The 25,630-nt window shown below is 41.7% G+C and overlaps 1 protein-coding gene and 1 long non-coding RNA gene across 3 annotated transcripts in view; one reads left to right on the forward strand and one right to left on the reverse strand.

The window, feature by feature from the left end:
• Positions 1-25,630, forward strand: part of LOC123837484 (uncharacterized) — a 40,086-nt gene that overhangs the window by 13,841 nt on the left and 615 nt on the right. The window lies entirely within an intron of this gene.
• The window catches only part of LY86 (lymphocyte antigen 86), a 97,356-nt gene continuing 95,379 nt past the window's right edge, over positions 23,654-25,630 (reverse strand). For both annotated transcript variants that reach the window (XR_010413514.1, XM_064597211.1), the window contains one exon: positions 23,654-23,892. Coding sequence is in view for 1 of the 2 variants with exons in the window: in XM_064597211.1 (XP_064453281.1) it covers positions 23,833-23,892 (60 nt within the window). In the remaining variant the exon portion in view is untranslated. The remainder of the gene's footprint in view (positions 23,893-25,630) is intronic.

Here is a 25,630-nt window from a genome sequence, read left to right on the forward strand (position 1 = left end):
AAACTTCCTTTACCCCAGTATTCGCCTTTTTTAAAAGCTCTGTGTGGCGCAAAAGGGAAATAAGAATTATTCTTTGAATAGAGTATTTATTGGTAGGTTTCATATTAGCAAGAATGATAAAGCAGACAGAAGAATGACATAAAAGTAAAAAATATAGTGGACTGTTTGCATTTGAGGCAATAGGGAAAAGAATCCGTAAGAGCAATTTGTTACACCTTCTGACTCAGCATTCATTAGCTTTGTCCAAAATAGGTGTTTAGCCCTTATCTGAGTTTCTAAAACCTCCTGTTCACTCTCTAAAGCTGATTTCTTAGCACATTTATGTTACTCTATCAATCATTTTGGAAAATCAGTACAAAATTAGGGACTTAAGTGAAAATTGTTACCTACAAAAAAATTATTGGGTGTAAGACACGTCCCTACTTATGCAGTAACAAACCTCAGTCTTTTAAAAGTTTTTATTTTAATCAGTCGATGCTCATCACAAGTGCACTCATTAATCCCCATCACCTACTTAACCCATCCCCCCACCCACCTCCTCTCTGGTTACCATCAGTTTGTTCTCTAGAGTTAAGCGTCTGTTTCTTGGTTTGCCTCTCTTTCCCTCTTTCCCCCCCGCTTTGCTCATTTGTTTTATTTCTTAAATTTCACAGATGAGTGAAGTCATATAGTATTTGTCTTTCTCTGACTCTCTTATTTCATTTAGCATCACACCCTCTAATTCCATCCACATCATTGCAAATGGCAAGATCTCATTCTTTCTGATGGCTGAGTAATATTCCAGTGTATATACACCACATCTTCTTTATCCATTCATCCACCAACGGACATATGGGCTCGTTCCATATTTTGGCTATTGTGGATATTGCTCCTATAAACATTGGGGTGCATGTATCCCTTTGAATTAGTGCTTTTGTATTCTTTGTGTAAATACTCAGTAATGCAGTTGCTGGATCGTTCGGTGGTTCTATTTTTAACTTTTTGAGGAACTTCCATACTGTTTTCCACAGTCGCTGCACCAGTTTGCATTCCCACCAGCAGTGTGGGAGGGTTCCTTTTTCTCCACATCTTTGTCAATACCTGTTGTTTCTTGAGTTTTTTGTTTTTTTTTTAAAAGATTTTATTTATTTATTTGAGAGAGAGAATGAGATAGAGAGCATGAGAGGGAGGAGGGTCAGAGGGAGAAGCAGACTCGCTACCGAGCAGGGAGCCTGATGCAGGACTCGATCCCGGGACTCCAGGATCATGACCTGAGCCGAAGGCAGTCGCTTAACCAACTGAGCCACCCAGGCGCCCTCTTGAGTTTTTGATTTTAGCTATTCTGACAGGTGTGAAGTGATATCTCATTATAGTTTTGATTTGCATTTCCCTGATGATCAGTGCTATTGAGCATCTTTTCATGTGTCTGTTGGTCATCCGAATGTCTTTAGAGAATTGTCTGTTCACTACTTATGCCCAGTTTTTAATTGGATTATTTGTTTTTTGGGTGTTTATTTGTATAAGTTCGTTATATATTTTAGATAATAACCCTTCATCAGATATATCATTTGCAAATATCTTCTCCCATTCTGTAGGTTTTCAGTTTTTCCCCATTGAGGATGATGTTAGCTGTAGGTTTTTCATATATGGCCTTTATTATGTTGAGGTATGTCTCCTCTAAACCTACTTTATTGATGGTTTTTATCGTGAATGAATGTCATACTTTGTCAAATGTTTTTTCTGTGTTTATTGAAATGATCATATAGTTCTTATCCTATCTCTTATTGATGTGATGTATCACACTGATTGACTTGTTAATACTGAACCATGTTTGCAACCCAGGAATGAATCCCACTTGATTGCGGTGAATGATTTTTTAAAAATGTATTGTTGGATTTGGTTTGCTAGTATTTTGTTGAAGATTTTTACATCTCTGTTCATCAGAGATGTTGGCCTGTAGTTCTCTCTCTCTCTGTCTTTTTTGTAGTGTCTTTCTCTGGTTTTGGTATTAGGGTAATGCTGTCCTCATAGAATGAATTTGGAAGTTTTCTTCCCTCTTCTATTTTTTGGAATACTTTGAGAAGAATAGGTAATAATTACTCTTTAAATGTTTGGTAGAACTTGCCTGTGAAGACATCTGGTCCTGGACTTTTCTTTGTTGGGAGTTTTTTGATCAGTGATTCAGTTTCCTTGCTGGTAATGAGTCTGTTCAAGTTTTCTGTTTCTTCCTGTTTCAGTTTTGGTAGTTTATATGTTTCTGGGAATTTATCCATTTCTTCTAGGTTGTCCAATTTGTTGGCAGATAGTTTTTCATAATATTCTCTTATAACTGTTTGTATTTCTGTGATGTTGGTTATTTCTCCTCTCTCATCTGCAATTTTATTTTTTTGGGTCCTTTCTCTTATTTTTCTTGTTAAGTCTGGCTAGAGGTTTATCAATTTTATGGATTTTTTTTTTTTTTTCAAAGAAACAGCTCCTGGTTTCATTGATCTGCTCTATTGGTTTTTTGTTTGTTTGTTTGCTTCTATATCATTTATTTCTTTTCTACTCTTTATTATTTCCTTCCTTCTGTGGGCTTTAGGTTTTGTTTGTTGTTCTTTTTCTAGCTCCTTCAGGTGTAAGGTTAGGTTGTTTATTTGAGATTTTTCTTGCTTCTTGAAATAGGCCTGTATTGCTCTAAACTTCCATCTTAGAACTGCTTTTGCTGCATCCCAAAGGTTTTGAACCATTGTGTCTTCATTTTCATTTTTTTTCCATGTGCTTTTTAATTTCTTCTTTTATTTTCCGGCTGACCCATTCATTGCTTAGTAGTATGTTACTTAACCTCCATGTATTTGTGGTCTTTCCAGATATTTTTCTTGTGGTTGATTTCGAGTTTCATAGCATTGTGGTTAGAAAAGATGCATGGTATGATTTTGATCTTTTTTAATTTATTGAGGCTTGCTTTGTGGTCTAAAATATGATCTATTCTGGAGAATGTTCCATGTGCACTTGAAAAGATTGTGCAGTCTACTGTTTTGGGATGGACTATTCTGAATATATCTGTTAAATCCATCTGGCCCAATGTGTCATTCAAAGCCATTTTTTCCTTGTTGATATTCTGTTTAGATGATCTGTCCATTGATGTAGGTGGGGTGTTGAAATCCCCTACTATCATTGTGTTATTATTGGTTAGTTCCTTTATGTTTGTTATTAACGGTTTTATGTATTTGGGTGTTCCCATGTTGGGTGCATAAATATTTGCAATGGTTATATATCTTCTTGTTGAATTGTCCCTTCTATTATTATATATACTGTCTTCCTTTGTCTTTTGTTACCATCTTTGTTTTAAGGTCTATTTGTCCTGATATAAGTATTGCTACCTTGTCTTTCTTTTGGCATTCATTTGCATCCTAGATGTTTCTCCATCCTCTCACTTTCAATCTGCAGGTGATTTTAGGTCTAAAATGAGTCTCTTGTAGGCAGCATATAGACAGGTCTTTTTTTTTTCTTTTTCTTTTTATTCATTCTGTCACCCAATGTCTTTTGTATGGAGTGTTTAATCCATTTAATTCAAAGTAATTATAATAGATATGTATTTATTGACATTTTATTATGTGTTTTGTGGTTGTTTCTGAAGATTTTCTCTGATCCTTTCTTGTCCCTCTCTCTTTCATGGTTTACTGGGTTTTTAAATGATATGTTTGGAATTCTTCCTCTTTTTTCTTTGCAAATATATTAGTGTTTTTTTAATTTGTGATTACCATTAGGTTTGTATATAACCTTTTCCGCATATAGCAGTGTATATTAAGTTGATGGTCTTTTTAAGTTTGAACCCATTCTTTACTCCTCTCCTCCCCATGTTTATGTGTAATGGTGTCATATTTTACATTATTTTATTTTGTGAGATCCTTGATTGATTTATTTTTACAGAAGTATTCATTTTTACTGCCTTTGTGTTTCCTACCTTCATACTGTCATTTTTAATTTTTCCTTTCCACTCAGATTCCCCTTTAATATTTTTTGTAGGGCTGGTTAGTGGTCATGAACTCCTTTAGTTCTTATTTGTCTGGGAAACTGTCTCTCCTTCTATTCTGAATGATAGCCTTGCTGGATAGAGTGAGTATTCATGGCTGCAGGCTTTTCCTTTGAATTCAGCACTTTGAATATATCATGCCACTCCTTTCTGGCTTGGAAAGTTTCTGCTGAAAAATCCCCCCATAGCCTATGGTTTTTCCTTTGTATATAACTGTCTTCTTTTGTCTTGCTGCTTTTAATATTTTTTCTATATCACTACATTTTGCCATTTTAATTACCATATGTCCTTCCCCAGATTAGGGGAGTTTTCAGCTATTATTTCTTCAAATAAATTCTCTGCCCCCTTTTCTGTCTCTTCTCTTCTGGGCTCCTATAATACAAATGTTATTACATTTGATGGAGTCACTGAGTTCCCTAGGTCTATTCTCATTTTACATAGTTATTATTTCACTCTTTTGTTTAGCTTGATTACTTTTCATTACTCTGTCTTCTAGGTCATTAATTCATTCCTATGCTTCTTCCAGCCTGCTGTTCATTCCATCAACTGTGTTTCTCATTTCATTTATTGAGCCTTTTATCTCTGCTATGTTATTTCTTATCTCTGTGTTAATGGTCTTACTGAGGTCCTCTACTCTTTTCTCAAATCCAGTGAGTATCCTTATGATCACTGCTATAAATTCTCCATCAGGCATGCTATTTATATATGTTTTGCTTAGATTTCTGGCCGTGGCCTTGTCCTGTTCTTTCATTTGGGATAAATTCCTCTGTCTTCTCATTTTGTCTAAGTCTCTGTGTTAGGAAAGTCAGCTACATCTCCTGTTCTTGAGGGTAATGGCTTTATGAAGAAGAGTTCCTGCAGTACCCTACAATGTAGTGTAGGGCCTGGCACTTCTGGGAGTGTCTCCAATGTGTGCTGCATGCATTCTGCTGTTGTATCCTGGCCACTTTATCCTTTAGGCCAGTCATCTGCAGATGCTCTGTTTGCCTGTTGTGGGCAGTGTTTGGTCGCTGGCCCTAATGTGGCGTGTTTTAACTAGATGTGCTCTGGTCTGCTTGTGAAATGAGACCTGTTGCTGCCACTACTGGAACCAAGGTTGGATCTGGAGACACAGTGTTGGCGGGGGGGAGGGGGGAGCTGGTGTTCTAGGGGAAGGGGCCTGGCACACTGGGACTGAGGCAAGCATGACTGAGAAGGATAGTTACACTGGAGTACAGGGGTGTAGAGCTTGGTATAAGCAAGTTAGGTAGTAAGTGTTGGTGCTGTGCTGGTTCCCACAGGTGGTCCAGTGCTTTTATGCTAAGGCGTGGAGGAGGAAAATGGCCCCTGCCACTTCCTTTTTTTCTGGAGAGGTCTCTCTGTGAATGCTGCCTCTCTGGGACATGTTCTGAGATGAGCAACTAACCTCTCCAGTGTGTGCCCCAGGTGTTCTTCAGATTGCTGTTTCCACACTGTGTGTCCAAGGGCTGTTTGCCCTGCTTTTTCTCCAAGAGTGGCTCCAATGTCCTTTAAGCTCTCCCAGAGCCAAGCATGCTGACCTTTAAAAGTCCAGACTTTAAGCTCTGCGGGTTGTAAGAGCTCACAAAATTCAGGCCCTCTCTCTTTCTAAGCCAGTTGCTATGGGGATTCATTTTTCCTGTGCACTCTCCTGTGTGTTAGTGTGTCTCTGGACCTTCTCTGTGACTGCAGCTCCCTCCCCACCACAACAGCCATGATGGATTTTAGAACGCCTGGGACAATTACACTTCCTGCCATTAGAGATCCAAGAGGCACATTCTCATTGCTGCTGCAGACACCCAGAGCAATGATTACACTTCTCATCCTCTTTTGAAGTTTGATGGCCTTGTGTTGAGTTCTGGCCAATATGGTATATGTGTAAGCTGCATAAACAACTTTCGGAAATGGCTCTTAAAAGAAAAGGACTGTGCACTCCTTCCCTGCCCTCTCTCTTCTCTTGCTGGCTGGATTATGATGAGATGACTAGACCTGAACAGCCATTTTGGATCATGAGACAGAAGCCCTCTGTGGGAGGATGATGAAGGCCCAAAATGAAACAACCCAAACCCACTGATTATGGACAGCCTAAGTTCATGGGAGAGAAAAATAAACTTCTAACTTTGTAAATCACTGCTTGATTTTCTGTCCCTCGAAACGGAACTTAATCCTAATTGAAAAAGGTCTACATTTTGTATGTAAAGCCTGAAGGCTATAGGAGTAATATTTCTTATGGTATAAATGATGGCACAAAGAAAAGTTTAATCACCCAGGATGGTGACGGGGAGATGATATTTATCCCATAGGCTGAGGGTGCTAGCAGATCCCACCTTTCTGTTGCTAGGATGGTGTTCCTCTTAGTTAGCAAGGACAAGAGAAGGAAACCACTGATGTTCATCATGGAGAAGTCTTTGAAAACAGCATGTGAGAAAACGGCTTAACCCCCCCCACTGTGTGCCAGGTTCACAGAGTTTGCTGAATGAAGGGACCAAGAAGGAAACCAGCTTGATTTTAATTGTCTGTCAAATCTGTTGAAAATTAACTTTTTCTAAACAAATTCCTTTTGAAGCTTTCAAAGCTTGAGAACATAATAAATGTTACCCTTCATTGGGCTTGTCATTAATTCAACCCAGTGCCATTCTTTGACCATGGCACATGGGCTGTTTTCTGGAAGGATATGGCTGTCCTCTCTGATGACTTTCAAAACATGATTTTACCCATCTAAACTTTTTAGCTATGTTACCCATACCATTTTTAACCCTTATGTGTGTTTTCAGTGTGTGGCAACTGAAGATTAGCAAATTCTGTTTATTAAGTGTCCTACAGGTTAGGAGGCATTAGAAGAGGAGGTACATGGGCCTGAGATAAACCAGCCTGATTCTAGCTTTGGCTCTGCCATTGAACCACCGTGTCACCTTGGGCTTAATTTTTGAGATTGTTCCTCGTTTGTGATAGTCCCTAGTTTATGGGGTTGTTGTGAGAATTAAATTAGACAATGCATGAAAAATCTTAGAGGCTCAGTACAGAGTGCTGGTCATGTTGTAAGTACACAGTAAGCATTAGCTATTGCTAACAATTTAATGCCCAGTCTCCAGTCCCAGGTTGTCCAATATAGCATCTACTGGTCACATGTGGCCATTAAGCACTTGAAATGAGGCTATCCCAAATTGAGATGTGCTGTGAATATAAAATACAAACTAGATTTTGAAGTCTTAGTATGAACACAAGAATGTAAAATATTTCTTGGATAATTTTAGAAATATTGATTACATGTTGGAATGATAAATTTTGGATATATTGTGTTAATAAAATATATTATTAAAGGTAATTTCACCTGTTTCTTTTTCCTTTTGTAAAATGTGGCTACTAGAAAATTTAAAATTATACCTATGGCTTGCACATCAGATTTCTTTTTTACAGTGCAGGTCTAGGTAGGCAGATGGGTGGGATGGTAAAGTGAACCCCAAAATCATGGTCCATGTGGTTAGTATTTGGTCGCTAATAGGGGCTTGGATGAAGTTCAGGTAGAGGAAATCTACATGCTAGGGCATGGGGAATACTTAATACTGATCAATTCTATATATACTGTTTGAGGTCAAGGGGTGGTCACTGAGTGAACAGCACTCAGACACCTGAGTCTAAAGAAAGGCTCAAAAATCCAGGGGTTCAGACAATGGAAGTTCAGAGAGGTGCAAACCAGGATCTGGGATGGAGTCTAAGATCCAGGGTGGAGCATATTGTTGACAGAGCACCAAATGGCAAGGAGTGACCAGGGGCCTGAACCAAGGAAGCAGCAGTTCAGGGGTGGAAAATCCACTTCTCAGGGGCATTGTTGGTATGGGCACAATTCAGTTCCACAGATATTGATTAGAACCAACTATGTGCCAGACCTTTTATTAGAAACTCATTCATGAAAGCACTGTGCTTGCCTGCAAGGTGCTCGCAGTCTGGTGGGAAAGACAGACAAATAGATAACTGTAGCACACAGTGATGAAGTACTGTGATAAAAATACAGTGGGAGCTCATAGTAGAGAAAACTAATCCATTCTTGTGGGTAAGAGACATCTTCCTAGAGAAAGCGACATCTCAACTAAGACCTATGGGGAAGTAGCCAGGAAAGAAGGGGTAAGCACATTTTAGGTAAGGGAGCCGCATGGGCAAAGGCTAGGTCAGGAGAGCACTGTGCACTCCGGGAGTTGCAATTGCTCAGTTACCTCAGAGTAGATTGAAAGGTGGGAGTGGTTGGAAACTGGAGAGAGGAGGAGAGGCCAGATCACAGAGTGGATGGCAACACAGATGAAGGGCTTTGAGGGCACAAGGCAGGGGGCTTTATAGAACTTTAAGCACAGGAATGGTATGGCCAGATTTGTGCTTTAGAAAGATTTTTCTGACTACCTTGGGAGGGTTCTAGTTCTGGATAAGATGTATTAAACACACCCCATCCAGTCTTTCCCTCTTAAATCAGGTGTAAAACCTGGACAGAATGCATGGAGCAGCTATTTAAGGACTCTGAAGGTAAATAGTAGCAAATGGATCAGAGAAGATCAACAGTTGAAGTATCACTAAGCCAGTGGTGAGTTTACATTTTTTTTCCTTTCCAATATTTCCTGGACTCAGCACAGCCTGAAACCTGGAAGGTGGCACGAGCAAAAAGAAAGATCCAGGAGAAGCCCTCTGGTTCAGACTTGAGGAGTGGATAAGGGATCTTTTAATAGTAACAGAAAGTGGGAAAATCCCCATTTCTCCTCTTTTCTTCATTCTCTTTCATTTCAGTCCCTAAGAAATCCTTTGGTGGCAGCAGGAACAGTGGCAACAAAGGGAGCCCCAAAACTGTGAGGGAGGGGAAACTTCCTCTCCAACTGGTAAAGCTGTGGTCCCAAGAAGATGGGCTGAACCCTTGTTATTTTTTTTAAACTTTCTTTCATTGCTTGGTTCCAGGCATGGGCTCAGTTGCACCAAGTGTGTCAGATTGAGTAAATAAGTCCCCACATTTTGGCTGGAGACTGAAAAGACCAGAAAATATTGGGGAAATCACAGAAAGGAAGGAGCTCAGGAAAGCAATCTTATAAAGTTGTTTTTGAACGGCTGGACTCACCCTTGAGCTGCACATGAATGGATCTGAGCCTAAACAGAATGCCATAGACTTTGAGAACTGACCCATTGGTTAGACCAGCACCAGCACCCAGACTACCCACTGGGTGGCACACATGTGGGACACATCTGAATAATGCTGCAGAAGCTTTGACAATGGTACTGATATTTAAACCACATGGGCAGAGCAGCCTGAACCCAACAGAGCCTGCTAAACAAAGCAGTTTCCCTGTCTAAACAAAACCATCAACATTCCCCATAGGTTTGAAATAAGACTTGGAGACTTATAACATAATATCCAAAATATCCAGGAAATAATCTAAAATTACTTAGCATACAAAGAACCAGGAAAATTTTAACTTGCATGGGAAAAAATCCAACAGATGCCAAAGCCATGATATCATAGATGTTGGAATTATCTGACAGACTTTAAAGCAGCAATTATAAGAATGCTCCAAGAAGTAATGGCAAACCTTCTTGAAATGAATGAGAGGATAGAAAGTCTCAGCAAACAAAAAATACTAAATGGTGAAAAGAACCAAATGGGAATTGTAAAAGTGAAAAATACAGTAACCAAAATTTTAAAACCTGCGTGGGCTTCATGGAAATGATAAAAAGCCAATGAACTTGAAGATAGATCAATAGAAATGATCTAATATGAATAACTGAATGTTCAACTTCTAATGTTCAAAATTGATTTTTCCAGCCTGACAATAAGTTTTGGTAAAGGAAAACATCTTATAATATTTTTAGCTCTTATTTAGCATCTCAAGAACCATGCCTGGGCGGCGGGGGGTCGGGGGGGTGGTCCATTCATTCCATAGTATGCCTTAGTTGTGCAACTTGCTGCTCTGGGTAGCAGAATGAGGGAAAATCCATCCCTTTCCATTCTGGGAGATGATGAGAGAAAAAATAATGAAAAAGAGGCAGGAGAAGCAGCTGGTTGGAAGTGTGTTGCAATTTTCTCTATTTAAAATGCTGTGGAGAATTGAGAGTGCTGGGGTATCAGAGGTGTTTTGGAGCTGGCTTGTATAAGCTCTTTGGAACTAACTGTTAAAATTTCGGAATTTTGCAACCTGATTGTTAAAATAGTTTGCAGCTTGAAATTTGACATCATGGGGATATTTGCACCATGATAATTGGCAAACACTTCAAACTCCTGGAGAGCCTGTTGTTAAATTACCAGCGTAGTACTGTGACAGATAGATCAAAGGGAACATGATGGGGGCAGAGGGTGGGGCATGCTTTCCCTCTTCACCATTTGGAGCCCTGGAAGACAAAGCTATGCAGAGACTATATTAGCAAGGTGTGATCGAGCATGGTAGTATGCCATGGTTGGACAGAGAGCAAATCTGATTAATACTCTAAACCCTACCTGGTTTGTCAAATCACATAAATGTTAAACTGAAAACCATGGGCCTGCTGTGGTAAGGTGAAGATCCCCACCACAGAGCCTGGTCAAGGAACTCAGATTCAGCTGTCTATTGACCAGGGAGAGCTGAGAGAAGGCTGAGTCAGTGGGAGGATTCACAGAAATGGAACTGGCCACAGGGTCATGAGGCTCAGATATCATCAGCAGACTGGCGGATCCAACAGACAAGATCACAACACCTTAGTGCCAGATTGACCAAGATAAGATGGGGCTGTGGATAGGTCCTGGATCCCCAAATCCCTTTATTCCACCACCATGAGGTCATAGAAGACCTCCTCCCCCATATAACAGATACCACTGGGAAGAGGTGGCCTTGGAAGTAAGGGGACTGAAATATAATTCCCCCATACATGAATACCAAAGGGACTGCTGAAGTCACTACATCTAACTAAGATGGGAAATCAGTCTGTAATTATCTTTCCTCTGCTACATGATAGTGGGAGCTCAGTAGGAAAATAGAATCTGGTATAGATCCAAACTAAACAGACCACATTTTTTCTTCCTATTTGACTGGTAGTATAAATTTGCTACCCGGCAACACCTGAAAAATAAATAAATAGCGTAGCTTGTGTTTATCCAAATGTATAATTCATGATTTTTTTTTTAAAGCTCAATCATTCTTTGCAAACAGAGGTTTGACTTCACCTTTATTGTGCAGATGGAAAAGACGCTGAAGCGTATTGTAGTTGAGGGATTTGAAAGACTACATCTTGGGTGCCTCTCCATTATGTGGGGCTTTGCTGTCAGGCTGGTAAGTCCAGAAACTATTTTTTTTATCATTTATCCCCGGAATAACCAGGATTAGAGGATGTGGTTCATTTTAAACTCAGGAGAGGGGAATTGATAAAGAATACTGAGTTTATTCAGTTGCCTTGAAAAATGAAACTGCCAGTGGGCTGGAAAGCTCTAACATGTAGGATGTAAGGGCCAAAAAGATAGCTGAGATCATTTAGTCCAGGAAAATGAGACCAGGAAGGGGAAAACACATACTCAAAGTTAGGCAGCTCATCCATCGTCCATGACCAGGTTAGAACTCAAACTCAGACCCCAATCCCATTTTATGTAAGGACTCTAGGATTCTATCCCACCTCTCCCTCTGCAGAAGAGTCTACGTGAGGAACCACATCACAGCTGGGAGGCTGTTTAAAGGTCCTGCAGTTAGAACAAGAGCTTCATTCCACTTGCCAAACACATGGGGATCTCCCGTGGGCCCATCTTTCAGATACACAGAAGCTGATTCTCTGCTTCTTTTTCTCTAAACTCCATGGAAGAAAGATCCCTGGGTCTTTCCTGAGGCCATAAATGGTTAGTTAGGACATATTATCTTTGAGTGACATGCTAAGCCCAATACACAGTTTTGATTGGATCAAAATGTGTCCCAAGTCATGCAGTAATAATAATAGTGGGTGGTGGTAGGTCTCATTATTGGGCATTTGTTGTATATAGGTCAAGTATTGGCTCTGAGCAATTTACATGTGTTATCTTTTTATTGACAGACTTAAAAACATCTCTAAGGGTCTACTAGTTTCTGCCTCAGAATGTGTTTTTTTTCCCCCCCATGTGGGCCTCCACGGCCTGGAACTGTGTGGCTAATGGGCCACATCAGCTGCTATGCTTCGTTTGGCTGTCTCAATACGCCATCTCTTCTCTCTTACACCCTGGGTGCCCCACATGGCTGTGTCTTGGAGGGCTCTGAGAGCCTTGGGAACTCTTGGGGGGAGACCTGGGCTCTGTCAAGCACATACTTTCTCTGTTACATGGGTTGGAATCTGCGTGTTGGCTTCTGTGCAAGGTTGGTGAGCTGCTTGAGAGACTTGTGTTTTGTTTTCCACAAGGAGGGAAGAATAAAGGCACTGACTGAAAATTGGAAACGTTTCAGAGAAATGTAATCTTCTAGAGATACAAACATAGTACAGAGAAGTGTAGGTAAGTGGTTGAGCTTTATGGTCTACATCTGTGTGGGCCCTTCACAAGAACGAATGGCGGGCGAATCCCCTTGTGTGGCCCTGGACTTTGAGAGAGGCAGGCTGGTGGTGTGGAAAAGCTATGGCAACAGATACTTGTGGGGCAGCCGGCCGTCAAAGAGCTCCTGACAGGCTGACTGAAATGGGAAAAGGGGTAGACAAAATAAAAAAGAAGGACATCCTGGCTTGGACTCCAAGGCAGAGGACGGCATGCTGGGAACAGCCTGGCCCCTCTGTGCCATCTCTACTGGGTCTGACCGTTTAGATCAGTCAAAACTTGGGGAGTAGAAGAGCCGATAAATACAAAGAATTGAGCAAAACCCTGTACACTTCATCAAAGCTTCTCTGTTTGGTATTTCTGTTTCATTTTTTAGTGATCAGAACTTTAGAAAAATCCACAAAGACCTTTGTTTTAAATGGTGGTAAAATATGCATAACATAAAGTGATCATCTTAACCACTCATTCAGTGGCATTAAGTACCTTCACACTGTTGTGCACCCATCACCTCCGTCCATCTCCGGAACTTTGTCACTTTCCTGAAACTGAAACTCTGTCCCCATTAAACACTAACTCCTCATTTCACCCACCACCTGTCCCTGGCAACCACCATTCCACTTTCTTTCTCTATGAATTTGACGACTCTAAGTACTGTGTATAAGTAGAATCATGCAATATTCATCCTTTTGTGACTGGCTTATTTCACATAGCATCATGTCCTCAGGGTTCATCCACGTTATAGCATGAGTCAGAATGCCCTTCCTTTTTAAGGCTGAGTAATAGTCCATTGTATGTATAGACTACATTTTTTTTCATCCATTCATCCATCAATGGACACTTGGGTTTTTTTCCACCTTTCAGCTATTATGAATATGGCTGACTAGGTTGCAAGTATGTCTGCAAAATGGGGAGGAAGGGCAAGCCAGGCAGGGCTCCACACTTCTCCTAAAGGAGGGCAGTGAGACTCTACCTTCACGTAGCTTCAAGAGCTTAGACAAAGGCCCTGGTTGGGGGCTGACACTCTGCCCCACTCAATATGGCTGGTCTCCACACTTTATCAAAAATATAGTTCTGCTGGGGTGCCTGGGTGGTTCAGCTGGTTAAGTGGCTTGCCTATGGCTCAGGTCATGATCCCAGGGTCCTGGGATCGAGTCCCGCATTGGGTTCCTTTTCAGCAGGGAGCCTGCTTCTCCCTCTCCCTCTGCCGCTCCCCCTGCTTGTGCTCTCTCTCTCTCTGTGTCAAATAAATAAATAAAATCTTAAAAAAAAAAAGTAGTTCTGCTAAGAATAGCTCTACTTAAATTATTGACTGGGTACCAGTTTCAATCATGATAATTGGATAATTGATTTTTAACCTCTTTGAACTTCATTTAAAAAGTCTTTTAAAGGGGGATAGTATTAGTTTGCAGGGTAGTGGTGACTTTTAAATTACCTAATTTGTAAGAAAGTATCTACTCCAGTGCTCTTAAAAGCAAGCCCATAATAAGGACTGCAAAAAAACCATTTCAGGTAAATCCAAAGTCAACGTGCTCAAAGCCACTGTTTCTCAGTGAAGTGTTTTTCCTTTTTCACTCTTTCTGGGATATTTGAACACATTTGTTTGCTTGCTTTGCATCAATCAGAGACCTTCCTTCTTTCTTTCCTTTCCTTTGGAGAAAGAGAAATAGAGGGAGAGGGAAAATGGGTGGAGGGTGGGGAATCATCCTAAGAATATGAAGTTCAAGAAGGCCAAGATCTTCCCTCTCTGTATTTCTCTGATAAGAGATATTTTCCTGTCCCATTACCATAAGAGTTTGAATCTGTTCCCAGCTTCAGTTAAAGGGACTGCTACCCTTAACAAAGAACAAAGCATCTCGAGAAAAAATTTAAACAATGCCTTTGAACACGTTTTTATCATAGTGCTGTTGTCTGCCAAAATTTCAGGATCAAAGAAATCTGAAAAGATTTATACAATAGTGAACCCTTTGTGAAAAATGTTAGATTAATGGGGAGACCGTATCAAATATTAAGCATTTATGTTTCCTTTCTCTTTTTCTTGCCCACTAAGAAAAATAGACTCCGAATGAACCCATTTTATTTTTTTTCAAATTAAAAAAAAATTGGTAAAATTATACACAACATAACATGCACCTTTAGCCATTTTTAAGTGTTCAGTGGCATTAAGTATATTCGCTTTGCTGTATAGCTATTACTGCTGTCCATTTCCAGAATTTTTTCACCAAGCAAACCTTTGTATTTTAAGATACAAGTTGCATCAGTGGATTTAGAGTCCATATTACCTCTCAGTCTGTATGTAGAATTGTTCTAATGTTCTATATAAATATGTGTTTGCACATGAGCAGGTACAAATGACTCAAAGGAGGAAGGGACTACTAAGCCCTACATGTGACATATTCCACAGAAGGATCTGTGAAGCAGAAACTGTTATTCCATTTTACAGAAGGCGAGACAGAGAAAAATTAAGTAGCTTGCCCATGGTCACATAACTGGGAAGTGATGTTGCTGGTTCTCAACCCTGATCTGTTTTCAATGGCATCATGCTTTCCAAGTTTAGACCACCTTAAGCACAAAGGAAAGAAGGAATGGGGTTTGGGTAAGATGCAGACTTTAGGACTGTTAGGTTGCTAGTTATTGAAAGGAACTTCCAGGGGCGCCTGGGTGGCTCAGTCGGTTAAGGGCTGACTCTTGATTTTGGCTCAGGTCATGACCTCAGGGTTGTGAGATTGAGCCCCACGTCAGGCGCCACACTGGGGGTGGAGCCTGTTTAAGATTCTCTCTTTCCCTCTGCCCCTTCCTACCTCTCTGTCTCTCTCTAAAATTAAAAAAAGAAAAAAGAAAAAAGAACTTCCAGAAAAGTGTGTGCTTTGCTTTGTTGGAGATTTTTAAGGATTCAGGATGCAGCTCTTCTCCTGCCTTAGGTATCCTTTGACTGAAGACCTCTAGAGGATCTCTGTGGCTTGTGGTTGCTTAACGTGTCCCATTGTTACGTGTCATTGTGAAATGGTAACGGTAGGGACAAAGATGGGGAAGGGACAGATTAGCGAGCTGGTGGCTGTGGAATACTATGTCAGAGGGGAGGATGTCTGGGCTGGGCTGCTTCTCCTGGACATTCCTGTTTTGCTCAGAATATCATATCAGAGCTGGAGGAGGGGAGTGTTAGAAAGGAAACAGATGGCTTCTTCATGAATACAAGGATGGACGGACTTTGCTAGAAAAGTTTCACCCTCCACGGATGAACCGGAGACTTGTGCCTCATTTCTAACTGAAATCTGGTGATGTCTCTGAGGCTGCCTCTCAGAAAGATGTAGTTAGGGTAATATCATGATATGATATTAGCTAATTTTTGGCAGTCTCTGTACTAGACACTAGATGGTAATCATTTTACTTGTACCACATCTCCAAATGACACAAACACGTTGGTTCTGTCATCATCTCTATTTAACAGGTGAGGGGATGCAGGCCACATGGCCCAGAAGTAGCAGGGGCAGAATTTCAACTGAGGTCCATCTGCACCCCAAGTCCTGCTCGTCTTCACCATGATACTCTGACTGTCTGGCATCGAAGTTACATACACATGGGTACTAAACGTGGCTTCACTAGTTGCTGCCCTGTGCTCTCCCAAGAGTCTCAGTTTGTAATATTATCAGTAATGGGAAGTATACTACCTACTGCATTGGATTTCTATGAGGATTATGTAAAATTACCTGCATGGAAATGCTGGCTAAATAATAGGCACATGTTACAGATTGGATTGTATCCTCCTCAATGATGTGTTGAAGTCCTAACCCCTAGTACCTTAGAATATGACCTTTTTTGGAAGTAGGGTGTTTACAGAGGTAATTAAATTAAAATGAGATCATTAGAGCTGCCCGAATCCAATATGGTTGGTGTTCTTATAAAAGGGGAAATTTAGATATAGAGACAGACACGTACAGAGGGAAGATGGTGGAAAGACGCACAGGGAAAGGACCATGTGAAGACAGAGGATTGAAGTAATGCATCTATAAGCCGAAGAATGCCTGGGGCTACCAGAAGCTAGGAGAAGCACAGAATGGCTCTTCCCCAGCACCCAACAATACCTTGTTTTTGGGCTTTTGGCCTCCAGAACTGTGAGACAATACATTTCTGTTGTTCGAAGCCAGTTGGTGGTACTTTTGTTACAGCAGGTCTAGCAAACTAATACAGTGCACAGTCAACATTATTCTTCTTCCTTAGGCCATTCATTCCACAAATATTTTAAGCCAAGTAAAGGTGAGTGAGTCCTTGTTTCTGCTCTCAAATTGCTTAGACCTCAATAGGGCAGACAGAAAGTAAAGAAGTAATTATAGAATGTGGTTAGAATGGTCAAGGCAAGGAGAGGGTGCTAGAGGACCTCGCCTTTAGCCCAGCCTGGGCATCAGCGATGGGAAGTTCCTTGGAGGGAGTGATATCCCAAAAATGATGAAGTAGTAGCATTTTGGATAAGGACACTGTCATGGAACAAGGATGTTAACAACTTTTTTGTTATAATGGCACAGCTCAGTTCCAAGTTGATTGGAAAAATGGCAGGGACAAGCAAGATTAGCGGGAAGCCTATGTATTGGTCTCATTCAGCAGTTTTGCCTCCAGAATAATTTTTAGCTTGGGTGGCTCCTTGTTAAGTTTGGTTATTGGTAGTGGCGAGTGGGTACTAGGGTAGGATGGACTGATGATGAGATCAGGGACCATTAATCAACAGGCAGAGACCGATGTCTCTGTGAGGCAGAATATTCCTTTTATTTAGTGCTCTTTCTTCAACACATGCCACGTAGTTGGACCAGATTTCAAAGCTTGGCCTGGGCCACTGGTAAGGTTGTGTAGGTTGTGGACTGCACAAAATGAGACAGAGGACTGAAATCCAGTGTGTGCCCACTAACCAAACCCTGTATCTAGGCATAGGCCTAGGTCTGGCCAAAAGACAAGCATTCCTTTGCTTTGCACAGAAGTATCATCTTCTTGCCAAGGCATATGACACTGATTCTGGTTTTACAAGAGTGGGCACTTTTTATAATCACACGTAATTTTTATAATCACATACAGCAGATGCTGTCAATCCCAATGGTAGTCCCAAGCATGGCATTTGATCTTGCTCCATGAAAGGCATCTGTTCCTTTGAAACAAAGTGTATCCTGCATGCTGGAAGGCTGCCCAAGGAGTCCTTGTAACACAGTTAGAGACTGGATCCACAGCAATTCTGTCTTCCGTTCTTATTAGCTAAATTACTACCTCTCGGTTATCTTGCTAGTCTGAATATTTACTAGATGGCTTCTGGCTCACGCCCCTGACATTCAGATAATATCTGACTTTTGTGGAGTCTAGAGAGGAAGAGACATAATAAAGCTCTGAGCAGTTGCTAATAAATGTTAGTTATAAATTTGTTCTGTGCAGTTAGGACACTGTTCTCCACAAATTTCGTTCTTGCCATACACATAACTGTCTAATCCTTTGTAAATTTCTCTGACTTTGGAGTTTCTTCTCCTCCAGACCCCATGGCATATTTTCTTGGGGGGTAAGGTAAAGGGTTGCTGTGGGGGTTGAGAGGTATGCTCTAGGCCAGAATATAAACAGACAATAGGTTCTGATGCTATTGTCAGGAGGATGGTGAAGAAGGAACTCTACTGACAGTAGGAACAATACACCTGTCTGTCTTCCAGCAGAGGGAAAAACAGTAGTGTGAGGATAGTACAAATGTTACAAGTGGGTCCAAATGGAATTCCAGATGTCAGTGGGGAAACAGAGCTGGGCTGGGATCACGTGGTTAGGAAATGGGATCCCCATTCCCATGTGGTTCTGGGGAAGGGAAATCCTGCCCACGAGTAAAATTGGAATTTCTTGTGTCTGTCTGTGTATTCATATGAAGACACTCTAACAAACATAACTTAATTAGACATCAGTGACTTAGTATTCCACTTGCATGTTACAGAACCTCTCCAGACTCTCCTCTTACCTGAGTCTGATTACATCTGGGTGCCTCGTGTCAGGTCAAGAGCAGCTCTTTCCTATTTCATTCTTTACTACTCTCTTTGGCACCGTTGTCCGAGCTCTTAAAGCTACTGTTGTGTGTTTCAGGGCAGCATGGCGCCTGTGCCTAAGCCTGGTTCTCTCTTCCCCCACCTTGTGCTGGGTCCTTCCAGGTTTGTGAAGCAAGCCACGCTGGGTTCTACCCACTTGCCCGTGTACCATAAGGTCATTGGGCCCTACAAAATGCCATGGGTGCCCTGAATCCCTCATAAAGCCAGCTTCTGGCTCAGCTTTTCTCTCCTCGAGGCTTTGCCACAAATCCAAGGGACTGGGCAGGGAGATGGGACACCAGGACCTCCTTTTGCCTCTGTCTTTGCTGCAACACAATGCCAACATCATCACTTACACCCTGAAAATATCCAGAAGAGATGACATGGTGTCCTTTGGTAAGGTGATGATTGGTTTCTTTCCAAAGTTGTGCTGATTTTTAAAATTTCCTTTTTTTTTTTTTTCTTTTAAGAGCTCCTTTCCCAGCCTTGAAAGGCCTCTGGGAATAAGCTCCCCGAGAGCAAGAACAGGTGTGACCCAGCTCTTAGCGGATGACTTTAGTGCTTCTTTCTGATTCCAACATTCTGGGTGCCCTGAACCTGGCTGTGAAATATAAAAGTCAAAACACATAAAATATTGGATAATGAAATCCAATTAAAGAATTTAACAAAACAAATAACCTGCGGATAGACAGGCCTTAGGATATGACTGTGATGAAAAAAGAATAACCCATAAATACAAATGAATTGTAGGTAACAGTGGACAAATCCAATATGATTATGAAAAACAAGGCAGGAGTGATAAGCACCTTTTTCTTCTCAATGACTCTAGATATGACATTTGCCACTAGGTTGGTGGAAAGTGTCATTCTGAAGAACTGCAGATATAAGCCAGTTTGGGCTTGACACCAGGTGACCAATAGGAGAGCATCTTTCTTTCTTCTTTTTCTTTCTTTCTTTCTTTCTTTCTTTCTTTCTTTCTTTCTTTCTTTCTTTCTTTCTTTCTTCCTTTCTTTCTTTCTTTCTCTCTTCTTCCCTCCTTCCTTCCTTCCCCTCTTTCTTCCTTCCCCTCTTTCTTTCTTTTCTTTCTTTCTTTCCTTTCTTTCTTTCTTTTTTTCTTTCTTTCTTTCTTTCTTTCTTTCTTTCTTTCTTCTTTCTTTCTTTCTTTCTTTCTTTCTTTCCTTTTGAATATATTAACATAACATGGTATAAATTTAAGGTGTACAATTTGTTAATTCAATATATTTATATATTGTAATATGATTGTCCTTGTAGTGATATTTAGCATCTCTATCACATTATATAATTATCTTTTCTTCTAAGTGGTTTGGATAACTAAGCATTAGTAGGAGGAGTTTCTGTGTTAAGCTGTCTTTCAATTACTTCCATTTCATTACCAAAAATGAGGCGAGAAAAGGAAAGAAAAGATGTGCTATGGTCTGAGTGTCTGTGTCCCCCCCGCCCCGCCCAAATTCATGTTGAAACCTATCTGCAGGATGATGGTATTTGGAGGTGGGCATTTGGGAGATAATTAGGTTATGAGAGTGGATCCCTCATTAATGGGATTAGGGCCCTTATAGAAAGGACCTCAGAGAGCACCCTGGCCCCTTCCACATTGTGAGGATACAGCAAGGAGACAGTTGTCGGTGACCCAGGAAGAAGGCTCTTACCAGACACTGAACGTACCGGCACCTTGATCTTGGAATTCCCAGCCTCCAGAACTGTGAGCAATACATTTCTGTTGTTTCTACGCTCCTTATTCTATGATATTTTTGTTACCGCAGCCCAAAGGGATGGAAACTGGAGGAGAAGTTAGAGAACATGATCTTGGCTGCGGTGAACATTGTGGAGCATGAGTGTGACTACATGGGCTCTGGAAAGTAAATGTGGGAAGAAAGCTGCGGGGCACAGAGCCAGGTGGCTTTGGGTTCTGACTGTCCGGGCCTCCTGGCTGCTACAGGCACTATGTCTGCCCCAAATTTCCTAGCACCTCCCCACTCCCCGCCCCCTGCCTCTCCAGTCTCTGGTCCCCTTCTCACTATTCAGATTTCCACACTGCCTCCTTGCTCAGGGGCATCCCCTCACTCTCCTTCCTTCATCCACCCCATCCATGGGAACCCTGCACAGAACCATCATGTACTGGGTCAGTCCCATACTTCTCACCACGATGGGGACTCAGACAACAAGTTAAACATGAAAGGGGTGAAGGCACACTTGGTAAAGAGAATAACTTCTTGCCAGAGAGGGATGAATGGAAAGGAGTTGCGCAGGAGGGTGATAAGGGCACCCTTTGGCAGGGAGATGGGCTCAGACTGGGATCTGGGTCCGCAGTAAGTTTTAATAAACGCTTGCTAATTCATTGATTTTCAGGGATCACAACTAAGCATTAATAGAAAAGCCTGTGCTCGGGTGAAAGTCTCTTATTATATACCCTATTTCATTTAAAATTGAACTCATTGCCTAATGACTGCAGAAATACGGTATGTCCCAGCCCTTAAGAATGAAACGCCAGGTTGATAGCCAGAGAACTAGAACTGAGACTGCTTCTTTCATGGGCACCTGGATCGCTAATCCCAACCATCCTTCGAGGGCCAGTTCATGGCTCCTTCTACCACAAAGCCAACCCGTACATTCTCCCCGTGAAGCCACGGTGTTTTGCTCCTCTCTCCGGTTACCTACCATGGGCTATCCATCATAAAAGATTATGATACCTTCCTTCTTCCCTTTTCCTAAAATATAAGCTGATGGTAGACAGGAATTATGTATTATTCATTTTGCATACATAATACATGCATATATAAATACATCAGTATTTTATATAATGTGCTTAATACAGTGGTCAGCAAGTAGTTAGTGCTGGATAAATATTTACTGATGGAAGGAAGGAAGGAAGGAAAGAAGGAAGGAAGGAAGGAAGGAAGGAAGGAAGGAAGGAAGGAAGGAAGGAAAGAAGGAAGGAAGGAAGGAAGTGAAAAAGCCAGGCTATCCTGGACTATTCATCCAATTCATCTAGATGGGTTTGAAAGTGAATGACCGAGGAATTTTTATTTATTTGTTCACTTATTTTTGGTTGTTGCTGAAGAGCAGAGTGGAGTTCCTCCAAATTATGAAACTCAGTAGTTCACTATACGCCTTAAACATTCATGGTCTTTATTTTTTCTTTTCTTTTCTCCTATGCTCTCATCAATGAATTAATCAAACTCCTTATTAGGCCTCCTTTATTTGTAGCCTGTTTGCTGCTTGACTTAACAAATCCTGCAAACCCACAGCTAAACCCATAAAGTGTTCCCTATTATGCGACCTCCAACCAAACAACCAGGGGCAGCATCAGCCAGCAAGCACTGGGTTTTGGAGTTAGACCGATTTGAATCCCAGCCCACTGAGCTCATAAGCTGGGGGCCAGTTCCCTTCCGTCACACCAGCTCTCTCTTCTATGGCTTGGGTGGCCCTGTCACCTGCCCACGGGCTGTGATTGAGACAGGGAAAGTACCTGTGCTCAGATCATTGTTAGCTTCCAAACAACTGTATTATTATTGTTGTCTTTGTCATTGTTTCGACTTCCCAGATGTCTTTCTACGCCCATACATTGAATCAGTTATAGTTTATCTTTATGTGGAAACCTGATCCTATCCTTTGATATTTCAGTAATATTCTCTGGTCCCTTCCCAAATTTTCTTCCACCATTTCTGAATAGAGAAAAGGAGGGGAAGCCACAATTGAATGGTATGGCCTTCCTTGGCATAGATGTTTTCTCTTTCCAGACCTTGGTTGGGTTTCAGGGAATGCACAAAAATATCAGCTGGGGAGGGGGGGAGAAATCATTGTTTTCAGCTGAAATAACATCAGTGCATACATTCTTTTCTGCAAGAGTGAGGAGACCAAGATACTGGAGGAAAGAATTTGGTTTTGAAAGGTTTTGAAACGAGCAGGAAATTAGACAGAGGAACTCGTTTTGCTGACTGAGAAAAATGCCCCTGATTCAAATCTGAAATTGAACCACTGAGATGATAAAACCCCTCCCTAACAAATCCGGGTTAAAATCAGGATGTGGCCCTTTCCTTCTCTCACCAGCTATTTTGGGTTATCTTTGCTGAAGGCAAATGTAATTGTTAAATGTGCAGATGTTACATTTAGTTCTTCCCGTCTTGCATGTGTATCTCTTTCCTTTTTTTTTTTTTTTTCTTTTACAAGAAACAACTTTAATTAACGATGACACACGTTTTCTTTCCTCTGGCCTGTTTGGTCTGGTTATAATGTTTCTATTTGGGGGGAAACTTGTACCTGAATGTTGGTCTTATAGTCTCTTCAGAGTTCAGCGTTCTAGCAGGTAGCTCAGGGAACATGCCCAGTCCCTTCTTTCTTAGAAGAAAGAAATCAAGGTGCCAAGGAACCACTTCAGCTCTTAAAAAGGAATGTGGGCTTATAGGTGAAGGCAGGGCTCAAAGATCATTTGCCTCAATAGAGTACGAGGGACAGGAGAGGGAAATTAGGGAACTGGGCTTTGGCTCCAAGGTGAATACCTACCTCTTCTGGACAGAATGGTTTGTGTCCTTCCAAAGTCACATGTTGAAATCTTAACTCCCAGTATGATGGTATTTGGAGGTGGTGCCTTTGGGAGGTGGTTAGATCATGAGGGTGGAGCCCTCATGGATGAGATTAGTGACCCCATGACAAAGGTCCCGGAGAGCTACCTTGCACTGCCTCCCCGTGCAAGGAGAACACAGCTCCTATAAACCGGGAAGCAGAGTCTCATCACATTGAATCTGCCAGCAACCTTGATCTTGGACTTCCAACCTCCAAAACCGTGACAAATAAATATCTGTTGTTTATAAAGCACTCAGGCTATGGTATTCCTGTCATAGCAGCCCAGAGGGACTAGGCACCGCCTTAGCAGAATAATAACTCACTTTTATTGAGTTACACGCCAGGCACTGTTGTAAGTGCTTGCCATGCACTCTCTCCTTTAATTCTCAGTACTTCTGTATGTACTTCTGTAAGGTGGGTATTATTGCTGACACTTGCGGGTGAGCCAGCCAAGGTTAGAGAATTAAGTCACTCACTCCGTTAGCAGGTAGGAGAGAGTTAGAACCGCAGTGCTGGCCTAATTCCAGACATGCTCCCAACTACCCAGCATCTTTCCCCCTTTTCTCCCTTTCCCCCTTTCCAACTCACCCAGTTTCCACTTAGGGACAAGGGCGGTTCCAATGGGGCTAACTCCAATCCAGCGCTGGGTCGGGTCGCAGGAGACCTAGCACTCAGAATGAATGCAGGACTTCCGTGAGAGAGCTGTCTGTCTCCCTTTGTACATTGGACAGGTGTGAAACTATTTGCTCTTATAGGAAAGACTGTCCAAGGGTGAAACCAATATTCAGGGAGGCCAGAGGTACAGGAATCTTGGAGAAATAGAGATGAAGCACTGATGACAAGTGTGAACCTTTGCAGCAAACCGGGGCTGACGCTAGAAACATGTGGGGGCTCAGCAATCACAGGGGCCAACGGGGTTTTGTATGTGTAAAGCCAGACTGAGTTGAGTGTCTGTTCCTTATGCCCAAACATTCTAAGTGATGTGATCACACCGCCCAAATGGATATTCAGCTTTCTGCCTGGGCCCTAGTCTTGGGTACTGGCATTTCCTTCACACCATATATATATATATATTTGTTTATATTTATATATATTTATATATTTGGTGGGAAGGTTATAGGGTATATATATATACCCTGTAACCATACACACACACACACACACAATTGACTGTCGAACGACATGGGTTTGAACTGTGAGGGTCCACTTGTATGCTGATTTTTTTCGATACAGTGCAGCATTCTAAATGTATTTTCTCTTCCTTATGTTTTCTTAACATTTTCTTTTCTCTAGCTTACTTTATTGTAAGAATTCAATATTTAATACATAGAACCTACAAAATACGTGTTAATTGACTATGTGGTCGGTAAAGCTTCTGGTCGACAGCAGGCTCTTAGTAGTTAAGTTTTTGGAGTCAGAAGTTATACGTAGATTTTCAGTTGCATGAGGGCTTGGTGCCTGTAATGTCTGTGTTGTTGAAGGGTTAACTGTTTATGTGGGTACAGAGAGTTTCCCTTAAATTATAAGGAGGAGCCTGTGGATGCCCAGAACAGGGGAGCTGTCTGATATCCACAAGTGTTTTTTGGGAACAGAGCATCATCTTGAATCAAACTGAGTTTTTTGGTTTGTTTGTTTGTTTGCTTGTTTTGTTCCTGTTTTTGTTTTCCCTCAGGGAAGTTTACTGAGGAGAAATGCTTAGAATGTTTTATAGTGATTTTCAAACAGCAGGAGCTCTGCTTATAAGAAAATGAGACACAACTTAAGTTCTTTGTCAGTGTGCCCTCCACACCTCGCCTGCAACGCAGGCACACGGAGAGGTGGTCAGCCCCAGAGAGCTTGCCTTGGGGTTGCCCACCTCCCCCTTAATGCCTCTGGCTTCCTCGGATGGAGTTCCAACCTTCATCCTTCATTCCTGTGATCAGCCAGAATGTCATGTAGGGATAATGATTCCTGCATTTCTCCTACCAAGACGGAGCCAGGGAAAAACTTTCTCTTTCTAACTTGCAGGAGAGGAACTCACAGTGAAATGTAAGGTCCATGACAGGGCACTAAGGACAAACAGATCTTGGGGCAGGGAAACACCTTCTTTTCCTCTCAAGTTAATCCTTGAGTGCGGCTGCGGTGTGTTGGGGCCAGCCCTGTACATGGAAATCCCCTGTTTCATCCAAACCCGTAGGTCTAAACACGCCCCCAACCCACACACATACACACATGCTCACACACATGTACACATATTATCAATGAATTATAAGAAGATGACAAAGAACAGGAAAGGGAAAGGGAACAGAGGAATTTCAGAAAAATGAAAAGTGAGCTCATTTCCGATTGCTTGTCCCTGCCTCTGGAAGGCTGTGGCCACTGTCCTAAGCTGTTGGAACACGTGAGTACTCAGAACCTCCGTGCAGCCTTTACTCCACACATAAGGATGCTTACGGGAGAGGGAGCAGGGGAATGTCTCACTAGAGGGAATGGCAAAGGATCAGAAATTCAGTCTGCTGTTGGTGTGCATAAAAGGATCACAGCCGTGTGTGTTCAGAGGTCTGCTCC

This window comes from Mirounga angustirostris, unplaced genomic scaffold (genome assembly GCF_029215605.1).
Source record: "Mirounga angustirostris isolate CCGP_5_RB_7025 unplaced genomic scaffold, mMirAng1.0.hap1 SCAF_8, whole genome shotgun sequence".
In the NCBI taxonomy this organism is placed as follows: Eukaryota; Metazoa; Chordata; class Mammalia; order Carnivora; family Phocidae; genus Mirounga; species Mirounga angustirostris.